The sequence below is a fragment of the Pan troglodytes genome, chromosome 13 (genome assembly GCF_028858775.2).
Source record: "Pan troglodytes isolate AG18354 chromosome 13, NHGRI_mPanTro3-v2.0_pri, whole genome shotgun sequence".
NCBI lineage: Eukaryota > Metazoa > Chordata > Mammalia > Primates > Hominidae > Pan > Pan troglodytes.
The window spans coordinates 134,464,385-134,485,923 of record NC_072411.2 but is presented as its reverse complement, the minus strand read 5'-3'; the positions used below and the strand labels follow the sequence as shown (position 1 = coordinate 134,485,923).

At 44.1% G+C, this 21,539-nt stretch overlaps 1 protein-coding gene across 6 annotated transcripts in view; it reads right to left on the bottom strand.

The window, feature by feature from the left end:
* The window catches only part of DIS3L2 (DIS3 like 3'-5' exoribonuclease 2), a 378,450-nt gene that overhangs the window by 76,497 nt on the left and 280,414 nt on the right, over positions 1-21,539 (bottom strand). For all 6 annotated transcript variants that reach the window (XM_063790857.1, XM_016950702.4, XM_063790856.1 and 3 more), the window contains one exon: positions 8,710-8,943. In XM_063790857.1, coding sequence (XP_063646927.1) covers positions 8,710-8,943 — 234 coding nt within the window. The remainder of the gene's footprint in view (positions 1-8,709; positions 8,944-21,539) is intronic.

The window sequence follows — 21,539 nt, the reverse complement described above, 5'->3', positions numbered from 1 at the left end:
GTATTTTTAACAACTTCCAGAATAATGCAACCTGTATTCCTTCTAATTTTTGAAAATGATGAGTAAATGACTAGGTGACTTGCCTACAAGGAGAGTAAGCACATGGAGAGTTCAGGGTTATAATAATGAGCCACTCAACAGAATTAATCTGATGCTTAATGACACATATTAGTTTTTATGCATTCGTGAACAAGCCAGAAATAGTGGCCACCACACATAAGTGGCTGTAATTAGTGTTGCTTATATATAATTAGGTCAAGTCTTCAAGTTTGTCTATTGTTCATGCCTTGGGATGCATAACCATGGATTGCTTTCCTTGATTCCATAAAGTGTACTAACTAAATCAATCTCTGTCTCTTCCTTTTTCTCAAAGGGGAGATTCCAACACCCGCGACGGCTGAAATTCACGCTCCCAGGTTCTCCCCAAAGCTCAGGGATGCAGCTTGTTCCACCCTTCACTGCTTCCTCCTCCCACTCTCTTCCACGGAGGCTGTCCTAGATAGCCTGAGTGCTGAACAGCTAAGAGGGCACACATTCTTGGCTGTGGATTTACTTTATAAATGAGATGACTAAATTTAAATGAAAATTTTGCTAATATTATTATAAAACTGGTAACTGGGAAAATGTAGGAGGCTAATATTCTTCAAGCCTCGCTGATTCTAGAACTATCTCCACGGTTGAAGTAGTAAGTCGTCAGTGTTTAAATGGAAGCCTTGAACTTCTAGCAGAAGCCTTCCTGTACTGTTTACTACTACTTTCAAGAGAAGTGTAGCAATTCTTATGGGAGCACAGATTATACAGAGCGATTCTGTTTTCAATTGGATTTCCTTATAATTATTCATGTCAGACCAACTCAAACAATGCCCAAGAGGTAATACACACAGGAGGTAAGAGAAAAGACTAGTGAAGTTACAAATGTTCTCTGAGGATCTGAGAATGCAACAACAGTTCTCAGCCCCACTTCAAACACAATGGGTTTCTTTAAGGATTCTAATGAGAGGAAAGGACCTTAACTTGGGGCAGGGGTCATTCCCCAGTCTCAGCATTAGCAAGAGTTTAGCAAGATACTGTCAACCACCTCTTTCAGCTGTTTTAAATTTTAGGACCCTTGTAAGTACTTTTTAAAATAAGTAACACAACGAGAAGTGTCTGTGACACATTGAGCTCTTTGTAGAGAGGAGCTCATGAAAATAAACAAAATATGAAAGATGAAGGAATAATCTAAGACCACAACCACTGGGATATTTCAGAGACCTAGACACCTGAGAGAGACAGAGAGAGAGAGAGAGAGACGAGAGAAAGAGAGCGCGCGAGTGCGCCAGAGCTCCGTGTAGGCAGAGAACTCCTGACAGATGTTTCCATCTAAGGTACCCTGATTCACATACTACTGAAGGAGTATAAATTGGTACAACCTCTCTGGAAGGGAATGTGGCAATATGTTTCAGTATTAATCTTAAATATATCCATATCCTTGATGCTGTCATCACAGTTCTAAGACTGTCCTAAGAAAATAATCAGAGATCAGGTCAAAGATTTACGAACACAGATGGCCATGGTACTATTATTTGTAGTACCAAAAAAATCAGAATCTAATTTAAATATTCAAAATTGGGGAGTGGCTGAATGTTTAAGAGTATATTCATATGACAGAATATTATGTAGGTATTATAATGTTTTAGAAGATTTTTTAATGACATAGGAAAAACTCATTAGGTGATATTTAAGAGCAGAATATAAATAAAAACTATACATATGTTATGCTAGACACCCTTCCCTCCTGCTATGAAGTGATAAGGGGCAAATGCACAAGGAATTATACCAAAATATTAACCATGGTTATTTCTGGGTGATGGGACTATAGGTGATTATGATTTTTTCTTTATATTCTTGTATTTTCTAAATTTTCTAACATGAGAACATATTACTTTTATGATAAAGCTTCCTTCCTAAAGGAAGAAGAGGGGACCGGAGAGGCCTAGTTATGGAAATCATCATCTCTCTTCTCGACCTCCACCACGGTGGTGTTCCCAGGTGGTACTACCATGTGCCTAAACTGGAAACCTGATTCCCTGATCCCTAGCCTCTGATCCTGCCTCTCCCCTCCACATCTAATCAAGAGAGTCAGTTTGCTACAGGCTTGTTGATTTTCTTTCCTCTCTTGGGTCGGTCTATCATCTTCTCTCACCCCACGGTCCCTACCTCAGGTTAGGCCCTCATCATTTCTCTCTTGGATTATAAACTTCCTCTATTCTATTCACTTTCGGGAGGCTCTTTCTAAAACCCAGTTCTGCTCATGTCACTTACATATTTAAAATCATTCCATAGCTGCCCTGGTTCATTCCTACAGACTCCAAGGCCTAGCCTGCGTCTCCTCTAGCTCCTCTCTCTCTCTCTCTCTGCACCCTACACCACACACCCTGGAACAATCTGCCATTTCTCATCCTTCCCATGCTTGTACCAGCAGTCTGCTTGCCTTTGCAGCCTGGCTAGACCCTCAAGTCTTTTAGAAGGCCTAATGCCCCACTACTTCTGCTGGAAAATCTTCCCTGAACCCCTGAGACTGAGCTGGTCCTCTCCAAGACAGCTCACTGCACTATGGGCAGAGTTCTGTCACATCACTTTACATTTTCTGTGTGGCCTGCTGGCTCTCTCATTATTTTCCTATATTATTTATAGAAAAGCTCTACGACTAAGAAAACAGAATGATTCTACAAATATACTCAACCCTGTGATCAATAGCTTCCTCGTGTGTTTAAGTGACAACATAAATAATAAGACCAAGGAAGAGCCAGACAGGATAAATGTACCCATCCTTCCTACCTTGGATCAAATATATGGTACAAATATTAAACAGCAGAGCTGGAATGCTCATTTCTTGAAAGCGACTGTATTGGAGAGAAGGAACAGAAACAGATTCAACAAAACATACAGCTACATTTGGCAATGGGGGCAGTGTGGGGGAGAAATGCTACACAGTTTCCTTAGCGCTACATTTTGCCATGAGCAGTCCCCACCTTCAGCGCACCTACAAGAGGCAGAGCCAGCATCTCTGCAAGTGGGCTTGGGTGGGATGGAGACCTGACTGTGAAGAGCTGCTGAGCTTGCAGAAGTGGGAAATGAGAACCCCTGCTCCTTTTGCTTCAGGCTAATTAAAGCGACCTGCCTGTAAATGGAATAAGGGAACTGATGCTAAACTGATTCATTCCTCTACTCCCCGCCTCCCATTGGACTGGATAAGCATGGTACTAATCAAAGGAATAATTTACCTAATTGCATGAAGCCATCCTGAGAGTTAACTTAGCACGACTGTTCTCCATTACCCAGCCTGGCTTCCCTGTGAAGTGATGATGAGCTGCTAAAAGCTCACTGGACAGCAGGGCTGAATTGCTAGCTGGCTGTTTAAGCAGAGGTCAGCAAAGTATGGACCACAGGCCAAACCTGCTTTTGTATGACCCATGAGCTAAGACTGGTTTATGCATTTTTAAATGGCTGAAAAATAATCAAAGGAAGAACAATATTTTGTGATGTGTGAAAACTATATAAAATTCAAATCTCAGTGTTCTTAAAGTTTTGTTGAAACACAGCCACATTTATCCATTTAAAGCAACGCTGGTGTTTTCACACTACAACAGCAGAGTTGAGTAGCAGAGACAGAGACTGCACAGCCCACAAAGCCTAAACCATTTACTATCTGGTCCTTTACAGAAAATATCCATCAATCCCTGCCTTAAAGGCTGGAACAGGTCAAGGTCATACATAACAGCATTCCACTGCAGCTTGGGTCCCAGGGTATTTAAAAATAATTTCCATTAACAAGGCTATCTTTACAATCAAGTCCACTCAAAGAAACTGCCTGCAGTTTGGGTTTCAAAATTGCACCAAGTAGGATTTATACAGGATGCAGTTGTGAAGCTCCTGGAGTTGGGAGTAATTTGCCTGGGAAGATGGTAACATCAGGTTTTCTCCACCACGACTTCAACTTCCTCTGAATTCCCAAAGTCAGTGACCCAGAAGGAACTGCTCACATCACCTAACCACCTGTCAGGGGACCCATGATGGTGCACAGCTTCCTGCAAACCTCATGCTTATTTTACATGGAAGCCCTCAAACAGAGTGGCTTCTGGGTACTGCCACCTGACTGATGAGGAAGAGGCTAGAGAGAGAACCCCAGCAGGCAGTAGGTGTAGCTTCCTAAAATCAATCAATATTCCCAAGACACTTTCATAATGGGATTCTTCTGGCACCTGCCACCCTCCCTTGGTATCTTTTCTGAATGCCATGGCTAAGAAGCCTGAGGCCTTGTCTTCACATTATAGTCAGGCAGTCTCTGTAAAGGACCTAAGTGGGAAGGTGCCTGAGAACAGGCTTTGTGTCCCAATAAACAGAAGTGCCAGGGGACTCTGTGACCCCTACTCTCAAAGTCTATTAGTTGGGCCTGAATCACTGAGCAAGAACCAGGCAGAGAGCAAACTTCCCACAGTTCCCCTTCTCCCAAAGCTCAAGATTTGGATATGATTATAAAGCATTATGATTCCTTTTACTACAAACATAAAAAAGTCTGGGCCCCTTTTATGGGAGCTCCCTTTTCAGAAATGAGAGACATATGTTATAAATAAAATAAAACAAACATCTATGTTAAGTCCAAGAATTAACTTAGCAGCAGAAAACATGGAGATAGAAGAAACTACCTGGAAGGGGTATTACTCAACCCATCCAACCAAAAAGCACAAGAATGCATTTGGTATCTGCATTTGCTTTCTAAGCAATGAAACAAAGGAGTCACTCATGTACCTAGAACCTCTTTAGAACTAGGTTGAACTGTAGGTAAAGGAGACATTTGGAGCAGGTAATCCTACCTGGAAGGCAGTGCTTCCCTATCTGTTTCCCACCACAGTTCTAGGATATGAACTAGTATATACATATGCTAATATATGACAGCACACTAGGGTAAACAAGACTGCTAGTAGGTGGCCTTCATGGAACTGGGGCCAGACTAGGTGGCCCCGAGGGCTGAGGCTCACTATCTCAGACATGGGCTAGGCAGCTCCGGTCTAAGTTGCCAACTGCAAATACACAATGGTCAAGTTGCTCTACAGTTCTGAGGCTATGACTTCTGAACTAGTAGGTCCCTAACTCAACAAACAATCACCATACTAGTGCCGCACACTCAGCCCCCATTCATTCTGAAAGTCATCATGGTAAACTGACTTCTTGGAAAGGTGAAACTTGTGGTTTACACACTTATTCTGAACCTAAGGGCATGATGTGTAAATAAATGGTACCCCCTCGCACAGACTCATCTCTAATTGAGGCTAGCTTAAATGGACTTTTTTTTTTATTTTTTAAAGGACTGCCACCAAAAGCACGGACATAGTGGTCTGAGGCAAACAAAGCATCAGAGAACAATTCCAAACAGTAGGCTACTCAAAAAAGCACCAAGGAAAAATGGATTTTTGTGAGGACAAGGCAGGCAGTAGGGGCAGGAGAACAAATGCAGTGACTTCTGAATAGGGCCATTTAGCTGATTTATAAATGACCTCACCAGAGTCCTTTGCTGTGGGAGATTGATGTGCTCCTCCTTCCAAAGCTGGGGTCCATGGACTTGTTTTCGGGGGAACCAAGGAATCAACTCCAAGGGTGCAAAGCCCTTATTTTCAAACCTTAATTAACTGGAACCTAATTAGGACTTCGGAGGGTTTTCTTTCCACTTAAAAGGAAAATGTTTTTCTCTCTCAAGTCAGCATGGTGTAAATGAAGGCAAAGTGAACACAGGGCAATTTGAATTTCTTGCATATAAGCAACTCACTTAACCTTTAGGGGCTTCAGCTCTCTAACTGATAAATTGAGAAGGCCAATAGAGACAGATATCCAAAGCCATTTTCAGCAATAAGACTCTGATTCTGAGACATGCCAACAGATCTTTATCTATCAATAATCTGAGATCATTCTTCTATTTTGACAACTATACCCTATCCTCATATGAGCTGGGATCACCTGACAGTCTTCTATAGTTTTTACAGTATTTCATATATTTAATTCAACTGAACTTTGCAACAAACTGGTGGGGTGAGGTCTCTAAAACGTTATGACAGAAACTTTCCTGTGATGTGCTTCAGCAGCCATTGGTTGGTTATTCTAGAAGTTAGAAAAAGAAGAGAATCAAACAGAGGAAGACAAACCCATCACTAAATGTTTTAATTTATATAGATGTATATTCATTCACTAATTTTTTGTAAATGTAAGGCTTTCAAAAAGGGAATGCTAACCGGAATTCTACGTAGTCTTTTCTGAATAAACTACACTCACAATTCACTGTTCATACGTTACCATTTGATTTCTTTAAAAAGAATGAGAATTTAGACATTTATGAAGCAATTTGAATACAGAATGCTTAATGGATTTTGTAATTATCCCCTGTTTTACAACTGAATTTTTAAAGACTTATCCTTATCCAGGTCTTTCCAAAACATTTAACTTAGTTTTTATAAAAACAACAGCTTCTTTTTTATGTTCGTATTTGATCGGTTTCCCTGATATTTAGTTAAACTGCATAATTACAACAAGTACAACTGGCCTAGCCAGGTTTGAGAATACACATACCACTCCCCTGGTGGGGGCCAAGGGAGAAGGCAGTACTAGACAGCCGGTGCCACCTACTGCATCACTGATCACTGCGTTTTACAGAGGGAAGGATGAGCACTGGCTGAGATATTGTGGGGCTGGACTAGAGCTGGGGGAGGGAGGCCAGGGATAGAGAGACAGATTTTGGCTCGTTAGCATCCAGTTAGTAGTTAGAATCACAAGAGGTCACTCAGGGTGGGAGTATGGATACAGAAAGAACAAAGGTTGGGTAGATCCCAGGGAATGCCAACCCTAAAGTGGTGGACAGAAGAGGCTTCTGCAAAGGGGGCCAGCAGGACATTACTGGAGATGTACAAAGAGAAACAGAGAACCAGGAGGTGGGTTTCAAAGGGGCTGGTGCAGGTCAGAAGTCTAAGAAGCAAGAACTGTAAAGTGTCCTTGGACTTGACAATCAGGCAGCCACCTGTAAATGAGAAACAGAGTGTGTTCACACTCCCATGAATGATTTCTTAAAGGAAGGAAAGTAGGTATTCTGTAATCCCCTATGCCTTTAGTTTCTCTTCCACCATGTCTGCTGTCTTCTTCAGCATCCGCTCTGCCTCTTGTCTCCCTGTCAGCATTCTCACGCAGACAGGCCTGCTCAGGCTGCCCGAGCCCAGGCTGGGGAAGGAGGAGCAGGAGCAGGAGGCTACCCTGACTCTGCCACACACAGGCAGGACAGGTCATCCACTGGTCCCAATGGCAGCCACTTCTCCCTAGGCCCAGGGCAGCACCTATTTGCAATGCCTGCTTAGAAGCATTTGTGCAAGTCTGTTGCAAAAGGGAGGATAAAATCAGAACTTCAATCAGAAGGCTTTGCAAGGCCTTTCAGATTTCTCCCGGCTGACAGGCTCAGGGAAAGAAGTCTGCATGAGGCGGTCTGGTGAACAGTTCCACGCTCCTACCCACCTCATTTCAGACACGTGGAAACTTCCCAGAGCACACAACAAGCAAGGAAGGAGTGTTTGGGTGAGAAATATAAATGAAGGAGAAAAAAAGTCCATAATACAAAACATAGTCTCTCCTCTGTAATATACTGACAAGCAATGAAAAAAGAAATCCTGGGTCCTAACAGTTACCGACTCTCAGATATGGAAATTCAAGCAGGTTTAAGTGACAGCTACCTAAGTCCCAGAGGGCTGCCAGCAAGGCTGTGAGACTTCAGAGTTATCAATAACAATCCAGGCCAATGTGTTCTTCAATAGCCAGTGTTCTACAGCAGGGGTCCCCAACTGCCGGGCCATGGGCCATACTGGTCCATGACCTGTTAGGAACCAGGCCGCACAGCAGGAGGTGAGCAGTGAGTGAGTATGACCACCTGAGCTCTGCCTCCTGTCAGGTCAGTGGCAGCATTAGATTCTCATAGGAGCTCAAACTCGATTGTGAACTGTGCATCCAAGGGATCTAGGCTACATGTTCCTTATGAGAATCTAACTAATGCCTGATGATCTGAAGTGGAAGTTTCATCCCGAAACCATCCCCCACCCCTGGTCTGTGGAAAAATTGTCTTCCACGAAACTGGGCCCTGGTGCCCAAAACAATGGGACCGCTGTTCTACAGTCTCCTCAGTTCTCTGCATCTTCAGATATTAATCTGGAATTTGTAAACAAATAACTCTTTTTTGGGAGATGAGGTATAAGAAGAAATACTTTTTTTCCAAGCCTTCGTATCAGATACTGGTCAGCTGCCTCCTAAATTTCCGTGTCTCCTATTCTTGCCTCCATTAAAGAACAGGTTTGAGTAGACACCTGAGGTGAGGATCACAGACTGGACACAGCCTTACCAGGGAAGACCAGCTGGGGATTTTGGTCAGAGCCACCCACACAGACCCACTCTTTGCCTTGGCTCATGTCATTAGGCCTCGTGTACCTGTGGAATCATACAAAATACAGAATATTTTGCATAATATCCTGTATTTGGAGAGTGAATGGGAGTTAGTTCCTGCCGGCCTCAGAGAACATGATTTTAGTGTGGTGCCTGGAGCAAAGAGAAGGAAGGAAGAGTCTAAGCCTGCCAAGCTGCCCTCATCCACGCTGGGTTCAGGCACGAGTCAAATCCGTTGGCTACACTAAAAAAACATGTACTGACCTGATCCAAACGAAGTGCGCCGTCCACAAAGCGCTGCTGGCGTAACTGCTTGGCAATTCCGTGGAGATTCAAGACGGCCTGGTGTACCTCCTCGCTGCTATGCTCTGGGGAAATGGGGGGCAGCTCTTTTGCAGGGATTTTCTCAGTTGAGCTTTCAATCATGCTCTGTGCATGCTCGTAGCTAAGTTTGGTGCAGGAGCGGATGATGGTCCGGCCAAACCATTCATCAAGGATCTGCAAAGATGGACAGATTACAAGGGAATTGTGAGGACAAATGTTTTTGAGGTTTTTCTTCCTTCAGCCATTCATCCATACACATTCAACAAAGATTTATTGAGCACTGACTGTGTGCTCGGAATGGTGGCAGGTTCAGGCTAGGCACCCAGATGAATCAGAGATGGAAGCTGCTGCCCTCAGGGAGCTTAGTCTCCACCTGGCGTGGAATTAATCCAATGGGCACTGGACACCTATGGACGGTCCCCAAGCACACCAGTGGCACAGGCAAGGCATGCTGGAGGCTTTTTCATTAGTTTCGGTGAGTGGGCATCAATGTCGACACTGAGGGGAGTAGAGGAGAGAGCTGCCAACAATGTGGCAGACAGGGACTCTGCAGGCTTGGGAACAGCTCGGATGTGGAGTGAGGGAGAAGGGGAAGGTGGGGCCACTGACAGAAAGAGTGAACACAGGTGGAGAAAGAGTGAACACAGGTGGAGAAGCAGGATGAGGCTAGAAAGAGAAAACCCATTCCGACTTTTCCATTTGGGGCACATATGTAGAGACAGAAGTCTAGAACAGGCTTCTCAATCTTGGCACTGTTGGGCTGAATAATTCCTTGTTGGCCAGGGGGCTGAACTGTATATTATAAAATGTTCAGCAGTATCCCTGGCCTCTATCCACTGGATGTCAGGAGCACCTCTCCCTACCAAGTTGATAATCAAAAATGTCTCCAGACATGGCCAAATGTCTTCTGGGGGAAAGCTGGCCCAGGCTGAGAACCACTGGGCTTGAAGGAGATATACCCAAGTTTAGTGGTGGTGCCAGCCGAGCGGTGGGATTACCACTGAGGTGCATTTTATTATTTTCACTTTTATGTATTTTGTATAATAAATATGTATTACTTTTAAAACAAAAAAAGGACATTAAAACATTTTGGGGACTCCTAGGTCTGAGGTTCAGGGAGAGATGTAGGTGAGGGGATCTGGCAGGCATTCGGATGTGGGCCTGGGCCGTTTGGAGGTGGAAGGATCTATGGAAGAAAGGGCGGTTGGGGGAGGTGGGGCTGCTTGGCCTAACACCTCCTTCATGTTAAGGAGAGAAGAGAAGCCAGGGAATGAAAACAGTAGAAAAAACAAGAGAGCTGAGAGAGACAGGACAAAAACCAGGAGTGACCGATGTTAGGAAAAGCAGGAGAAAAGAGCTTTAAGAAAGGGGACTCAAAGACAACACAGGGCACTCAGAGAGCAATTGCTATGAGACAGGCATTGTTCACACTCTCCATATGGCAACTATTTAATTCTCATAACAATGCTATGAGGTAGGAATTTTGCTATCCTCTTCTTCAGTTGAGGAAACTAAGACATAGAGAAATTAAGGAATTTGCCCAAGGTTACACTGCTAGAGACTGGCAAAGCTGGGAACTGAACCCAAGCAGTCCAGCCCTAGAGTCTCTCTAAACCCCAAGTGTATGTCCAATGCCACTTGGATGTCAAGGAGGAGAAAACAAAGACAAGCTCCTGGCATTGAGCATTTGCTGGCTGGTGGTGTTTATGAAGGCTATTTTAGGAAAATATAGGACAGGGGCAGAGTCACACTGCAAAGGTTTAAGGCATGTACTGCAAATGGGTTCTGGAGACGCTGTGAGGAGGGCTCTAGCTCTTCTTACTCCCAGGGCAGCCAGAGCTTCGGCCTCCCATCAGCCTCATGCACACGTCCCCGGTGCTACTCAAACAGCAACATCTTCTGTGTGTGACATGACATGAAAAAACCTGGGAAGCACCAGGTTAAGGATAGGTGGGGGCATCGGAAGCGGAGGCAATGCAACCAGTGTGGATGACCACTTCCAAAAGAACAGGAGGGAAGGAGCGCTTTGGAATGAGCAGAACAGAGGGCTGTGTGGCAGTTGTAGGGTAAAGAAGAGAAACCAGCACTGAAGGAAGACTGAAGACACAAGAGAACAAAAGGGATCTTGGGCCAAATGGAGGCCATCCATCCTGGACAGAGGAAGCCCAGCCTGGTGGGGAGGAAGGAAGGAAGGAAAGGGCAGGAGACCCTGAGGGGAAGAAGAGGGAAGCTGAGAGCATGACTATCACAGAACCCCAATCTATGTAGTTGAGCATGAGGCAAAGTACAAAGGAGGCTAGGTGGAGTCTGAGGGCCTGAGGAGAATGGAAAAGCTCTGGATAAATGCGTGGAAGTGTATTTTCTGTGCAAGAAAAGGGAGGGAGCACCAGTCAAGAGTAGAACATTTTACCTTTTAACCTGGGCTTGCAGACATCCCCCTTGCCTTGCTCTTCACCAGCCAACCCTTCTGTTCACAAGCTCTCAGACAATGCTTTCCGAAAAAGCCAGTTGAAGAGTATGTAGGCATTCCCCATGGGGAAGGACTGAGCCCAGCCCAGGTGCTGTTCACACCACAAAGCCTCCAGGGAATACAGCTTCTGCCCTGGAAGGCTGGAGAGACCACTTTGGTACCTTCACCCTCCCTTAAAGGAAGAATCAATACTCTTGAAAAATGGCAGCCATGGGGTAGAGGAAAAGAATGGTGGCAACTACTCACATTTTTATCTAGAGCAAAGTCTTATAAGAATCTTGAATCTGTAATCACTGACTTTAACTTTTCTTTTAAAAAAATCCTGAAACTATTCTTTCCATATTATTCCAAGAACTACCACTATCCAAAGATATAAGGGATTCAAATAATCTCACAAATCTACCACTGTGGCAAGCAGGTCTGAATTTGGCTCTCAGGAAGCATGTGTGTGCTGTGGGCAAAAGCAACTGTAGAGTCAATTCCAGGTACCACCTGACAGTCCCAGTGGGGAGTGCCACGTGCAGGTCTCCAGAAGAGTCTGAAGAGCCCCTTTTAGGCTCAGCCAGGCTTGTCCTCTTCGCACATCCACATTTCCTGAAGAGCTGCTCCAGCCTCCTCTGGAATGACAGGGCCATGACCTCTTCATTCTTGTGGTCTCAAGGGTTTCCCCTGGTGATTTAGCTTGCTTCCTTTTCTACATTTCATTCCAAACCCAGTCACTCCTCCTGTGCATCTACATTGGGCTGTACAGTCTGCCTTCAGCATGCTCAGGGAATGTCAGTTTCAGTTCTATTCCACTGTTCTCTTTCACATTTCACAAGTGGTCTGGAGGTTCCCTCCAGCATCCAGCATTCAGGTCACAGGGTCTGCAGCCTCCCAGGGTCTGCGGTCTTTTTCCCTAGTGAATGCTCCAGCACAGGGCAACCACTGCACCCTGATCGGGCATTTGCTTTCTCATAAGCCATGGGTCAAGAACTGCTTTCAAAATCTAGTGAATTTTGGCCAAGCACGGTGGCTCATGCCTGCAATCCCAGCACTTTGGGAAGTCAAGGCGGGTGGACTGCTTGATGTCAGGAGTTTGACATCCTGGCCTGGCCAACACAATGGAACCCCGTTTCCACAAAAAAACAAAAACAAAAACAAAAATTAGCCGGGCATGGTAGTGCGCACCTATAATCCCAACTACTCAGAAAGGTGAGGCATGAGAATTGCTTGAGTCTGGGAGGTGTTGGTTGCAGCGAGCCGAAGTTGCACCACTGCACTCCAGCTTGGGCGACACAGTGAGACTCGGTCTCAAAAAAACAAAACAAACAGAAAAAAACTTAGTGAATGCTCCAGGCCCTCCTCCCTGAAATATTTATGCATAAAACGTAGCAGCAAGTTCCACGAGGTTCCCAGACACCCCTGTACCCTGCAGGCCCACGTCTCCTGGCTCTAAGCACATCTCTGTAGCTCCTTCTCACCCCTCTGATTGCTGGCCCTGACCAGGAGCCACTTGGAATCCTGAGGTATTCCTAAAATTGATTACCTGAGACTTGCCCAAAGCAGCAGCTTGTCACTCTTTACCTAAGCCTGCTCACCGCCTATGCTGGCATTGGCTACCAGTTCATTTGAGCTCCTTTTTTTTTTCCTTAATGGGCACCTCTACTTTGTTTCCTTATCAGTCAAGATAGATAAGATGTCCCTTCCTAACAGCACATAGGAACACCACCAAATTGGAGACTGCAGTGCTGATGATCACTTTCCCATAGCTGTTTTGCTTCACTTCAGTCGTCTTCCTTAACGCCTGCAACCCTGAAAATCCATCCCAACCTTCTCTTTAAATACACGAAGGGCTGAGGTAGAAGCCTGAAGAGCCATCAGGAACTTCCTGCTCAGGCACAGGGACCTCTGGCAGCTGAATCTACTCTGCCTTAACACAGTCCAGTGCTTCTGAGAGTCACACCTGACATGTATTAAAAAATGACTAGGCCAGGGAAAGAAGGCCTGAAACCATCTTCTGCAGACGCCAAGCAGAAAAGAAAGGAGTCTGTTGTTGTCTGACACAGAGAAAGGCAGCAAGAAAGCAAAGATCCAAATGGAGGGGGTCCTCGGAATAGCCAACCTCACAGTATGTAAGGCAGGCCTCTCTGTATGGAACACCTCATTACTTTCCAATTTGGAAACTGGATTCACATCAATGCCCAGTGCATAACCAAAGCCAGTGGCAGAAGACAAAAGGACAGAGTTTTTCATGGAAAAAGTAGAAACAGCAGGGGGAGCTTCAGAAACAAAACACTTCATAAAGAAGATCATGTCTTTCCTCTTTCCTTTTTTTTTTTTTTTTTTTTTTTTGAGACAGAGTCTCGCTCTGTCACTCTGTCACCAGGCTGGAGTGCAGTGGCACAATCTGGGCTCACTGCAACCTCCGCCTCCCAGGTCCAAGTGATTCTCCTGCCTTAGCCTCCTGAGTAGCTGGGACTACAGGCACATGCCACCATGCCCGGCTCATTTTCTGTATTTTTAGTAGAGACGGGGTTTCACCATGTTGGCCAGGATGGTCTCTAACTCCAGATCTCGTGATCCGCCCGCTTTGGCCTCCCAAAGTGCTGGGATTACAGGCATGAGCCACCACGCCTGGCCCCTCTTTTCTTTCTTAATCACAGGATTTGGGTCACTCTTCTGTAGGCAGGTGAGTTTACTGCACATACTCTGCAATACCACTGTTCAGAATGTCAAATTAAATACAGTGCCAACGCTGAAGGCGTATTACTGGGAAAAAACTACTGAAAAAGGAGTACATAATTATGTACTACAGCACTGTAATTCAAGGCCTACCTACTGTACTAAGTAAGACCGGAAGTAGTCTAACACTCGGAGTATTCTTAAACCTACTACTTCTAAAATCTCCTTAACACATCTGGGAGGAGTGCATTGTTCAGCCCATTTTACAGTTGAGAAAACAGGCCAGGAACTTGTCAAAAGTCATACAAACTCCTAAGTGGCGGCCAAGACCAGATCCAGTTAAAGACAGACCCAAAATCTAGTGTTACTTTTATTCCATTTCAGGTGAAGGTCATAAATTAGACAGAGGCAGATGATGAAGTAAAATAAACCAAGTATGTCTCAAACACACATCAACTTTCTATATTGATACAGAAGTATGACCACTTCCTTTGAAAATTATTCAGTTCCATTCAAATGTATCTTTAAATTTATCCTCTGAAAAATGTCAGCACCTCATTAAGATGTATCTCTGGCTGAAAAAACTGCAAGTGGGGTTAATTTATAATCTTAAATAATTAGGTACAAAATCACGTTTGCAGGAGCTCCGGGCTTCCGTATGCAAAATATTTTGTTCAAAAAAATATGAGGAAGAAAGAAACCTTTTCCTGATTGGAACAAAACCAGGCTGTTTGGAGTGACGGAGGGTGGGAGGGAGGCGGAGTGGATTTTGGCTGCTTCTTAGAGCTACGAAAACAGGGCAATCATCCTTAGTAGGGGCAGCCCGGCAGTGAGAAAAGTCAAAGGTGCCAAGAAGCAAGTGTCTGAAAAGGACTAGGCAGAGAGAGGACGGGCTGGAAGAGAGCAGAGAGAGGCAGGTCATGCCTGTGGTGGAAAGGACGCAAACTTGCTAGGGAAGGTCCTAGTAACTGCAGAGGACAGAGGCAGTGGGGTGGCTAGAGCAAACAAGAGGCTACTCCACAAGCCCCAGTCCTCACACTAGGGCCACCATCACTGAGCAAAGCTCAGGCTTCCCCTGAAAAAGGAAGAGACGAACACAGTAAGATTAAGGCGTGAATATCTAGACTGAAGCACCATTGCACACAATCCACTTATACACCCAGCAGAATGCTCGCTTTCTCTTCACAGGTGGCTCACTGCAACTTCTGCCTCCTGGGTTCAAGCAATTCTCCTGCCTCAGCCTCCCAAGTAGCTGGGACTACAGGTGCCCACCACCATGCCTGGCTAATTTTTGTATTTTTAGTAGAGACGGGGTTTCACCATGTTGGCCAAGCTGGTCTTGAACTCCTGACCTCAGGTGATCTGCCCACCTCAGCCTCCCAAAGTGCTGAGATTAAAGGTATGAGCCACCATGCCCAGCCAAATATTTATTTATTTATTCATTCATTTATATTTTAGAAACGGGGTCTCGATCTGTTCTCAATCTGATCAAGTGATCCTCCTGCCTCAGCCTCCTAAGTAGCGGCAAGGCAGAGAGAAATTTTGATGTGGAAAGGGGGACCTCAGCAGTTGAAGTTGGCTAGCCTCTCTCGTTTCCAAGAAGGAGAAATGAAAGGTACTTGGGAGAATGATGGCTCTTAAAGGAAAGAGGAGTGGAAAGCAAGGTTGAGGTTGGAACCGAAGAAAAAAGGCTTGGAACCTAGTGACGAATAAAAGGATTCCCAAGTAGCACTGAAAGTTCAGCTGAGAAAGCCCCAACTGGTACACAACATAGTTCTACAATGTCCAATTCTCAGAATGGAATGAGTTAAGCAGGGAGGAAAAGATCTGCTCAGCTACAAGAAAGGGGCAGAGGCTTGAAGGATATGAGAAGATGGCAGGTGGGGAAACTCAACCTTGACTGATGTCAGGTCCCTGGAGCTGGGGAGGGGGCCTGCAGCACAGCAGAGAGCTCAGTTACACATAAAAGGCAGCTTCTCTCCTGTGAGCAGCAATGCTCCAGGACATGAGAGGAGACGCTGGTTGCAGGAAGACTCTGGAGTCCATGCATTTCCAGCACAGAAGACAGGCAGAAAAGAACAAGGAAAAAGTTACCATTGTAAGGGCGTTTTATCTTTTATTGTGAATGAGAGATTGGAAAGTTTTAATGGAGAGACAAGGCTTAAGATTCAGAAGGATCACTCTGACAGCTGTATGCAGAGGAGATGACGTGGGGCAAGAGCAGAGGCTGCAAGGACAGTCAGGAGGCCACTGTATTTGTCAAGGTGAGAGAGAATAGCTTGGACGCAGGTATTAGTGCCGGTAGTTAAGGAAGGGGGCTGATTCTGGAGGCATTCAGAAAGCAAAGCAGCGATGACACACTGGCAGACTGGATGCAGATGTAGCATGAGAGAAAGACCAAAGTCAAGAATGACCCCGTGGTTTTTGACCTAAGTAAATGGCTGAAATAGGCGACTTCCATAGTACACTCCAGGTCCTGACTAATCCTGTACAGCACACAGCAGGGATGTCACAGGAGACGCAAACTGAGGACAGCTAATAAATTGTGAGACCCTTCTTTTATTATTCTGATCTTTGGCCCTAAGATTCTAAGGTTCTAAGGTCTAAGGACTTAGTTACTAAGTCAGAGAATAAGACTCTCACAACCAACATGTGAGAAATATGCTAAAAATAAATTATTCAGCGTTTATTGACCTAAAAGCCTGAGCACTAGCTTAATGAATGCATACATGTCCAAGATTTTCTTGTGAGTGTTTAAAAAAAAATTTAGTAGGCGTTAAGAAAACGTTGGAACAGTCTTTCTATAGCTGACCATGCCTGCTCCAGAAAGTAAGCCATTCCAATAGACTAAGGAAAAATACACAGCTTTCTCCACTTCAACTCCAGGTGAGACTGGTGGCTACGCAGCAGCTGTGGCATGATGCTGTTGGCCCTGCTCTGACTCCTTCTAAGTCCAAACCTTTACGCCAAGAGAAGTAACCACTGCATGCAAAACCAGCCTCAGACTTTGGCCACACAGGCTTCGGAGATCCTCCTCTTCATCACTGGGTTCTTGATGCAGGGCTACCCCTTGCCCGTTGGCCTTCTCTGGCTCCCTGACCCTCCCATCTGGTTCTGAACTTTGTTCCCCCAGCCCTTGCTAAACTCAAGCTTTCCTTGCCAGTGTCTTGAGGAAGGACCATCCCTTGGATGTGAGTCTGGAATCTGACCTCTCATTTCATGCATCTTGATTGTGGGTAAGAGATACTCATCCCAGGACTAACCAACCAGGTCTACCTCTCATGTGGTCGCTTGGTCTGGGCAGGGTGTTTGGATAACCACAGTACAAGGAGTGTGGTTAGTGGGCTTTGCCCTACAACTCTGTCTCTAGTCCAAACTCTCATTACTTCCGATCTGGCTTGGTTTGCACTGAGGCCCACAGCCCCTCCTGGATCCTGTGCCTACTTCACACCTGCTCTCTAGTCCCTAATGCCAGTGGCCTGGGCACCAGACACTACATCCAACAGAAACCCCAGAGGCCAACTGAGTTACAGAGTTTGCCACTTTCTAGTGCTTCTTTTATGACCCTCATATTTTAGAAGCTCATTAGACTAGGGCAGCTTTTTATTTCTTGGGTCTGACTTTGGCAGGCAAAATTCAGACTCAAAGTTCTTTTCTGTTGACTCAAGTTAGCTTTCTTCTATGGGCTTTTATTTTCTGTTTAGTTAAACTTTCACGAAAATAAGCATTTATAAAAATATAAAAGCTACACATGTTTTCAAAAAACATTAGAAAATACAAAAAAGTAGAAAAAATTACTCATAGTTTTACTACCCAAACATAACCGCTATTGGCATTCGATTTTATTTCCTACTGGTCTTTTTCCATTCATTTTTTCCCCTATGCATGCTCCCACCCCCACCAAAATATGATTGCTGGCATAGTGTCCTCATAATTCCTTCTTTGTTTTCAGATAGCGTTTGCCTCTTAACTCTTAAAAAAATCTTTAAAAGGGTCCTTTTTTTTATTAACCCGATATTTAAGAGCCATAAAAACCAAATATAATGTGTATAACTTGTTTTGATCCCAATTCAGGAAAATCTATGGGAGAAAGCAAGGAAATCTATTACAGACTGGGTTCAGAATGACACCAAGGCATTAGTAGTCACTGTTAGGTGTGCTAATGGCACTGTGGTATATAAGAAAATGTCCAAAATTTTTTCAGCTTCATACTAAAATATGTATGAGCGAAATGACGTGTCTGTGGTTTGTTTTAAAACACTCTGTCTTGATAGTTGAATCTGGGAAGTGGGGAGGATGGGTTTATTGTGCCCTTTACTTTCATGTATGTTTGAAATTTTTCACAATAAAAATATTAAAGTATACATAGTTCAAATAGTTTTAAAGTATTGTTATGAAAAACAGCAGCCCCCATCCCTCTCTGTTACTTCCCAAGAGTAACTACTTTTACCTCTTTTAAAAGAGTATTTGGATATTAACTTTCTATATAACCTGTCTGCTACTTCCTGATTTTTTTTAGGCATTATTTGCAAACTTTTCACTACAGAAGATAATTTATTTTTTCTTCCATACACACTCCCTCCCCCACCATGCCCACATAACTATTCCAGTCCTTAATCCTCCTAATACATGACAATGATCAGAATTCATTTTATCAATCTACTATTATGATTACATAAATACTAAGTGTTACTTTTCTTTTCTATACAACTTTTTATTCTCACTGGAATTAATAACTGTCTTTTTATTTGCTTGGTTTTTCTGTGTGCTATGTATATTAATCTACCCCAAACTTTCCACCAACTGTCCATTTGGTTCTCAAGGTATGGTCCATGTACCCCTAGGGATCCCTGAGACCCTTCCAGGAATCCAGGAGGTTAAAACTATTTTCATAAAAATACTAAGGCAGTGTTTGTCCTTTCCACGTGCTGACATTTACACTGGTGGCACAAAAGCCCTCGTGGGTAAAGCGGCTGCCTTGGTGCAAATCCGACAATGGCACCCAGCACACCTGTGGCTATTGCACTCCAATACCTCATACTCGTATCGAACAACCGAATGCTCTGGACAGAGGAGTAAAAATTATTAATTTTATGATGTCTCAACCCTTGATTGCTTGTCTTTTTCACTTTTGCTGCATGTAGAGGTACGCTGGTGGTCTTGAGGAAAAGCATTTACATAACTGAGTTGTGAAGTGAACTGATTGCTCATTTTATGGAACACCATTTTTACTTGAAGGAACAACTGACACACAAACTATAGTTTAGACTTGGGTATTTTGGGGAGATGAGAGAGCACACTCTCTGGTGTCTGTTTTTTATTTTTTTTCATCCACACAAGGTCTCATTATGTTTCCCAGGCTGTGCAATCCTCTTGCCTCAGCCTCCCAAAGTGCTGGGATTGCGTGGCGTGATCATGACTCACTGCAGCCTTGACTTCCCAGGCTTAGGTGATCCTCCCACCTGAACCTCCTGAGTAGCTGGGACTATAGGCGCATGCCACCACATCTGGCTAATTTTTGTGTTTTTAGTAGAGACAGGGTTTCAATATGTTGCCCAAGCTGATCTCGAACTCCTGGGGTCAAGCAATCTACCCGCTTCGGCCTCCCAAAGTGTTGGGACTACAGGCGTGAGCCACTGTGCCTGGCACAACCAACTTTTGAGAAACTATTAAAGTTTGGTGTAGTACAAAAATGAATAGCCACAATTATCTGAAAAAGTTATTAAAATGCTCCTTTCTTTTCCAGCTACATATCTACACATCAACCAAAACAACTGATTCTAACAGACAGAATGTAGAAGCCCATGAGAGGATCCAGCTTAGCGTCCTCTTCTTTTTCTTTTTCTTTTATTTTTTTCAGACGGAGTTTCACTCTTACTGCCCAAGCTGGAGTGCAATGGCACGATCTCAGCTCACCGCAACCTCCACCTCCCGGGTTCAAGTGATTCTCCTGCCTCAGCCTCCCAAGTGGCTGAGATTATAGGTGCCCGTCACCAGGCCCAGCTAATTTTTTGTATTTTTAGTAGAGATGGGGTTTCACCATGTTGGCCAGGCTGGTCTTGAACTCCTGACCTCAAGCGATCTACCTGCCTCGGCCTGCCAAAGTGCTACGATAACAGGCATGAGCCACCACACCTGGCACTTAGCATCTTCTTTAAGACAGACCTGAAGGACAGTGTAGTAGTTGTGACAGGGATACTGACTATCTGGCCCTTTACAGGAAAAGTCTGCCAGCCCTGATCTAAGTGATTCCTTCACTTCTTTCCTGTATTGGATTATCTGCTTCCTGCGTCCCATGTCTTCCTCTTTCTTCATTTACTCCTCCTTCATTTTGGTGAAGCACATCTTCTGGTGGCTTTCTGAGAAAGGGTGTATGAGATGGACATTTTTGTTGAAGCCTTGTATGTCTGAAAATGTCCTTTCCTACCCTTTTTATTGATAGCTTCGTTGGGTACAGAATTTTGCCATGGAGATCACAGTCCTTCAGAAATTAGAAAGCTTTGCTTCACTGTCATCTAATTTCTAGGGTTGTGGTAGAAAAGTCTGAAGTTATTCTGATTTCCGATTTTATCGTATGTCTTTTCTTTGTCCACAGTGTTCTGAAATTTTATAATGATGTGTCTTGATGATGTGCCTCCACCCCTGTGCTAGGCAGTGTGCCCTTTCAATATGGAAAATCACATCTTCCAGGAATGGGGCATTTCCTAAAATTATTTTGTTGATCATTTCTTTTCCTCTGTTTACTTTGTTCTCTATTTCTGGAACGGTCATTGAACAGATATTGTATATCTTGGACTAGTCTTCTAATTTTTTGTCTTTTCTATCTCTTTTTGGGACAGCTCCTCAACTTTACCTTTCAGTAGGAATCTTGAATCTTTAATTCTTCTAACCTGTGTTTAATTCCCAAGAGCTCTTTTTTTCCCTCCAAATGTTTCCTTTTTAAAGTATCAAGATTTTGTGATACAGCTACCTTCTTTTTTAAAAAAAATTCCCTAAAGATATAAGTGATAATTTCTTTTCCCTGCTAGTGTGTTTTGTTCTAGTTACTTTTTCCTGTTTACTTCATTTTCTGTTTGTTTACTTCTTTCCTGTTTTGTTTGTACTCCAGTTGAATTACACATATACTTAAGAGCCCTAGGGCTAAGTGTAAACTCTGGACAGGGTTTCATCAAAGTAAAATAAAGCTATTGTTGAATCAATGCATTAGTAATAGCCTCCCTATTTCACATTAGAAGCTTCCCTCGGGTTGTCTCTTCATATATGGAAATGAAATCCTAAAAAGCTCTGATTGTGTGGGTGAAGCTTATTGTCTGTAAGCTTTACTGTAGGGAAAGACAGCTGGGCTGCTGATTGGGAAACTCTTAAGGTTAGTATCTTTATGTTTTTATTCCTCACTATTCAGAGTCCTCAGAGATTTTCCCATGTCCCGACTCATGGATATAGGCCTGGCGACCAGAATTCTGGGGCTGGCAGCAAAAAGAAAGCTGACACTCTTAACGTTCAGTACGCCAACATTCACTCAATCTCCCCCCAAGGTGTCACTGCCATCAAGCATGTTTGATGTCCTCTAGTTCAGACACCTCTTACTTTACCCTGTCTAGAGAACACATTTCTGATCTTCCACTAAGTTATAGGA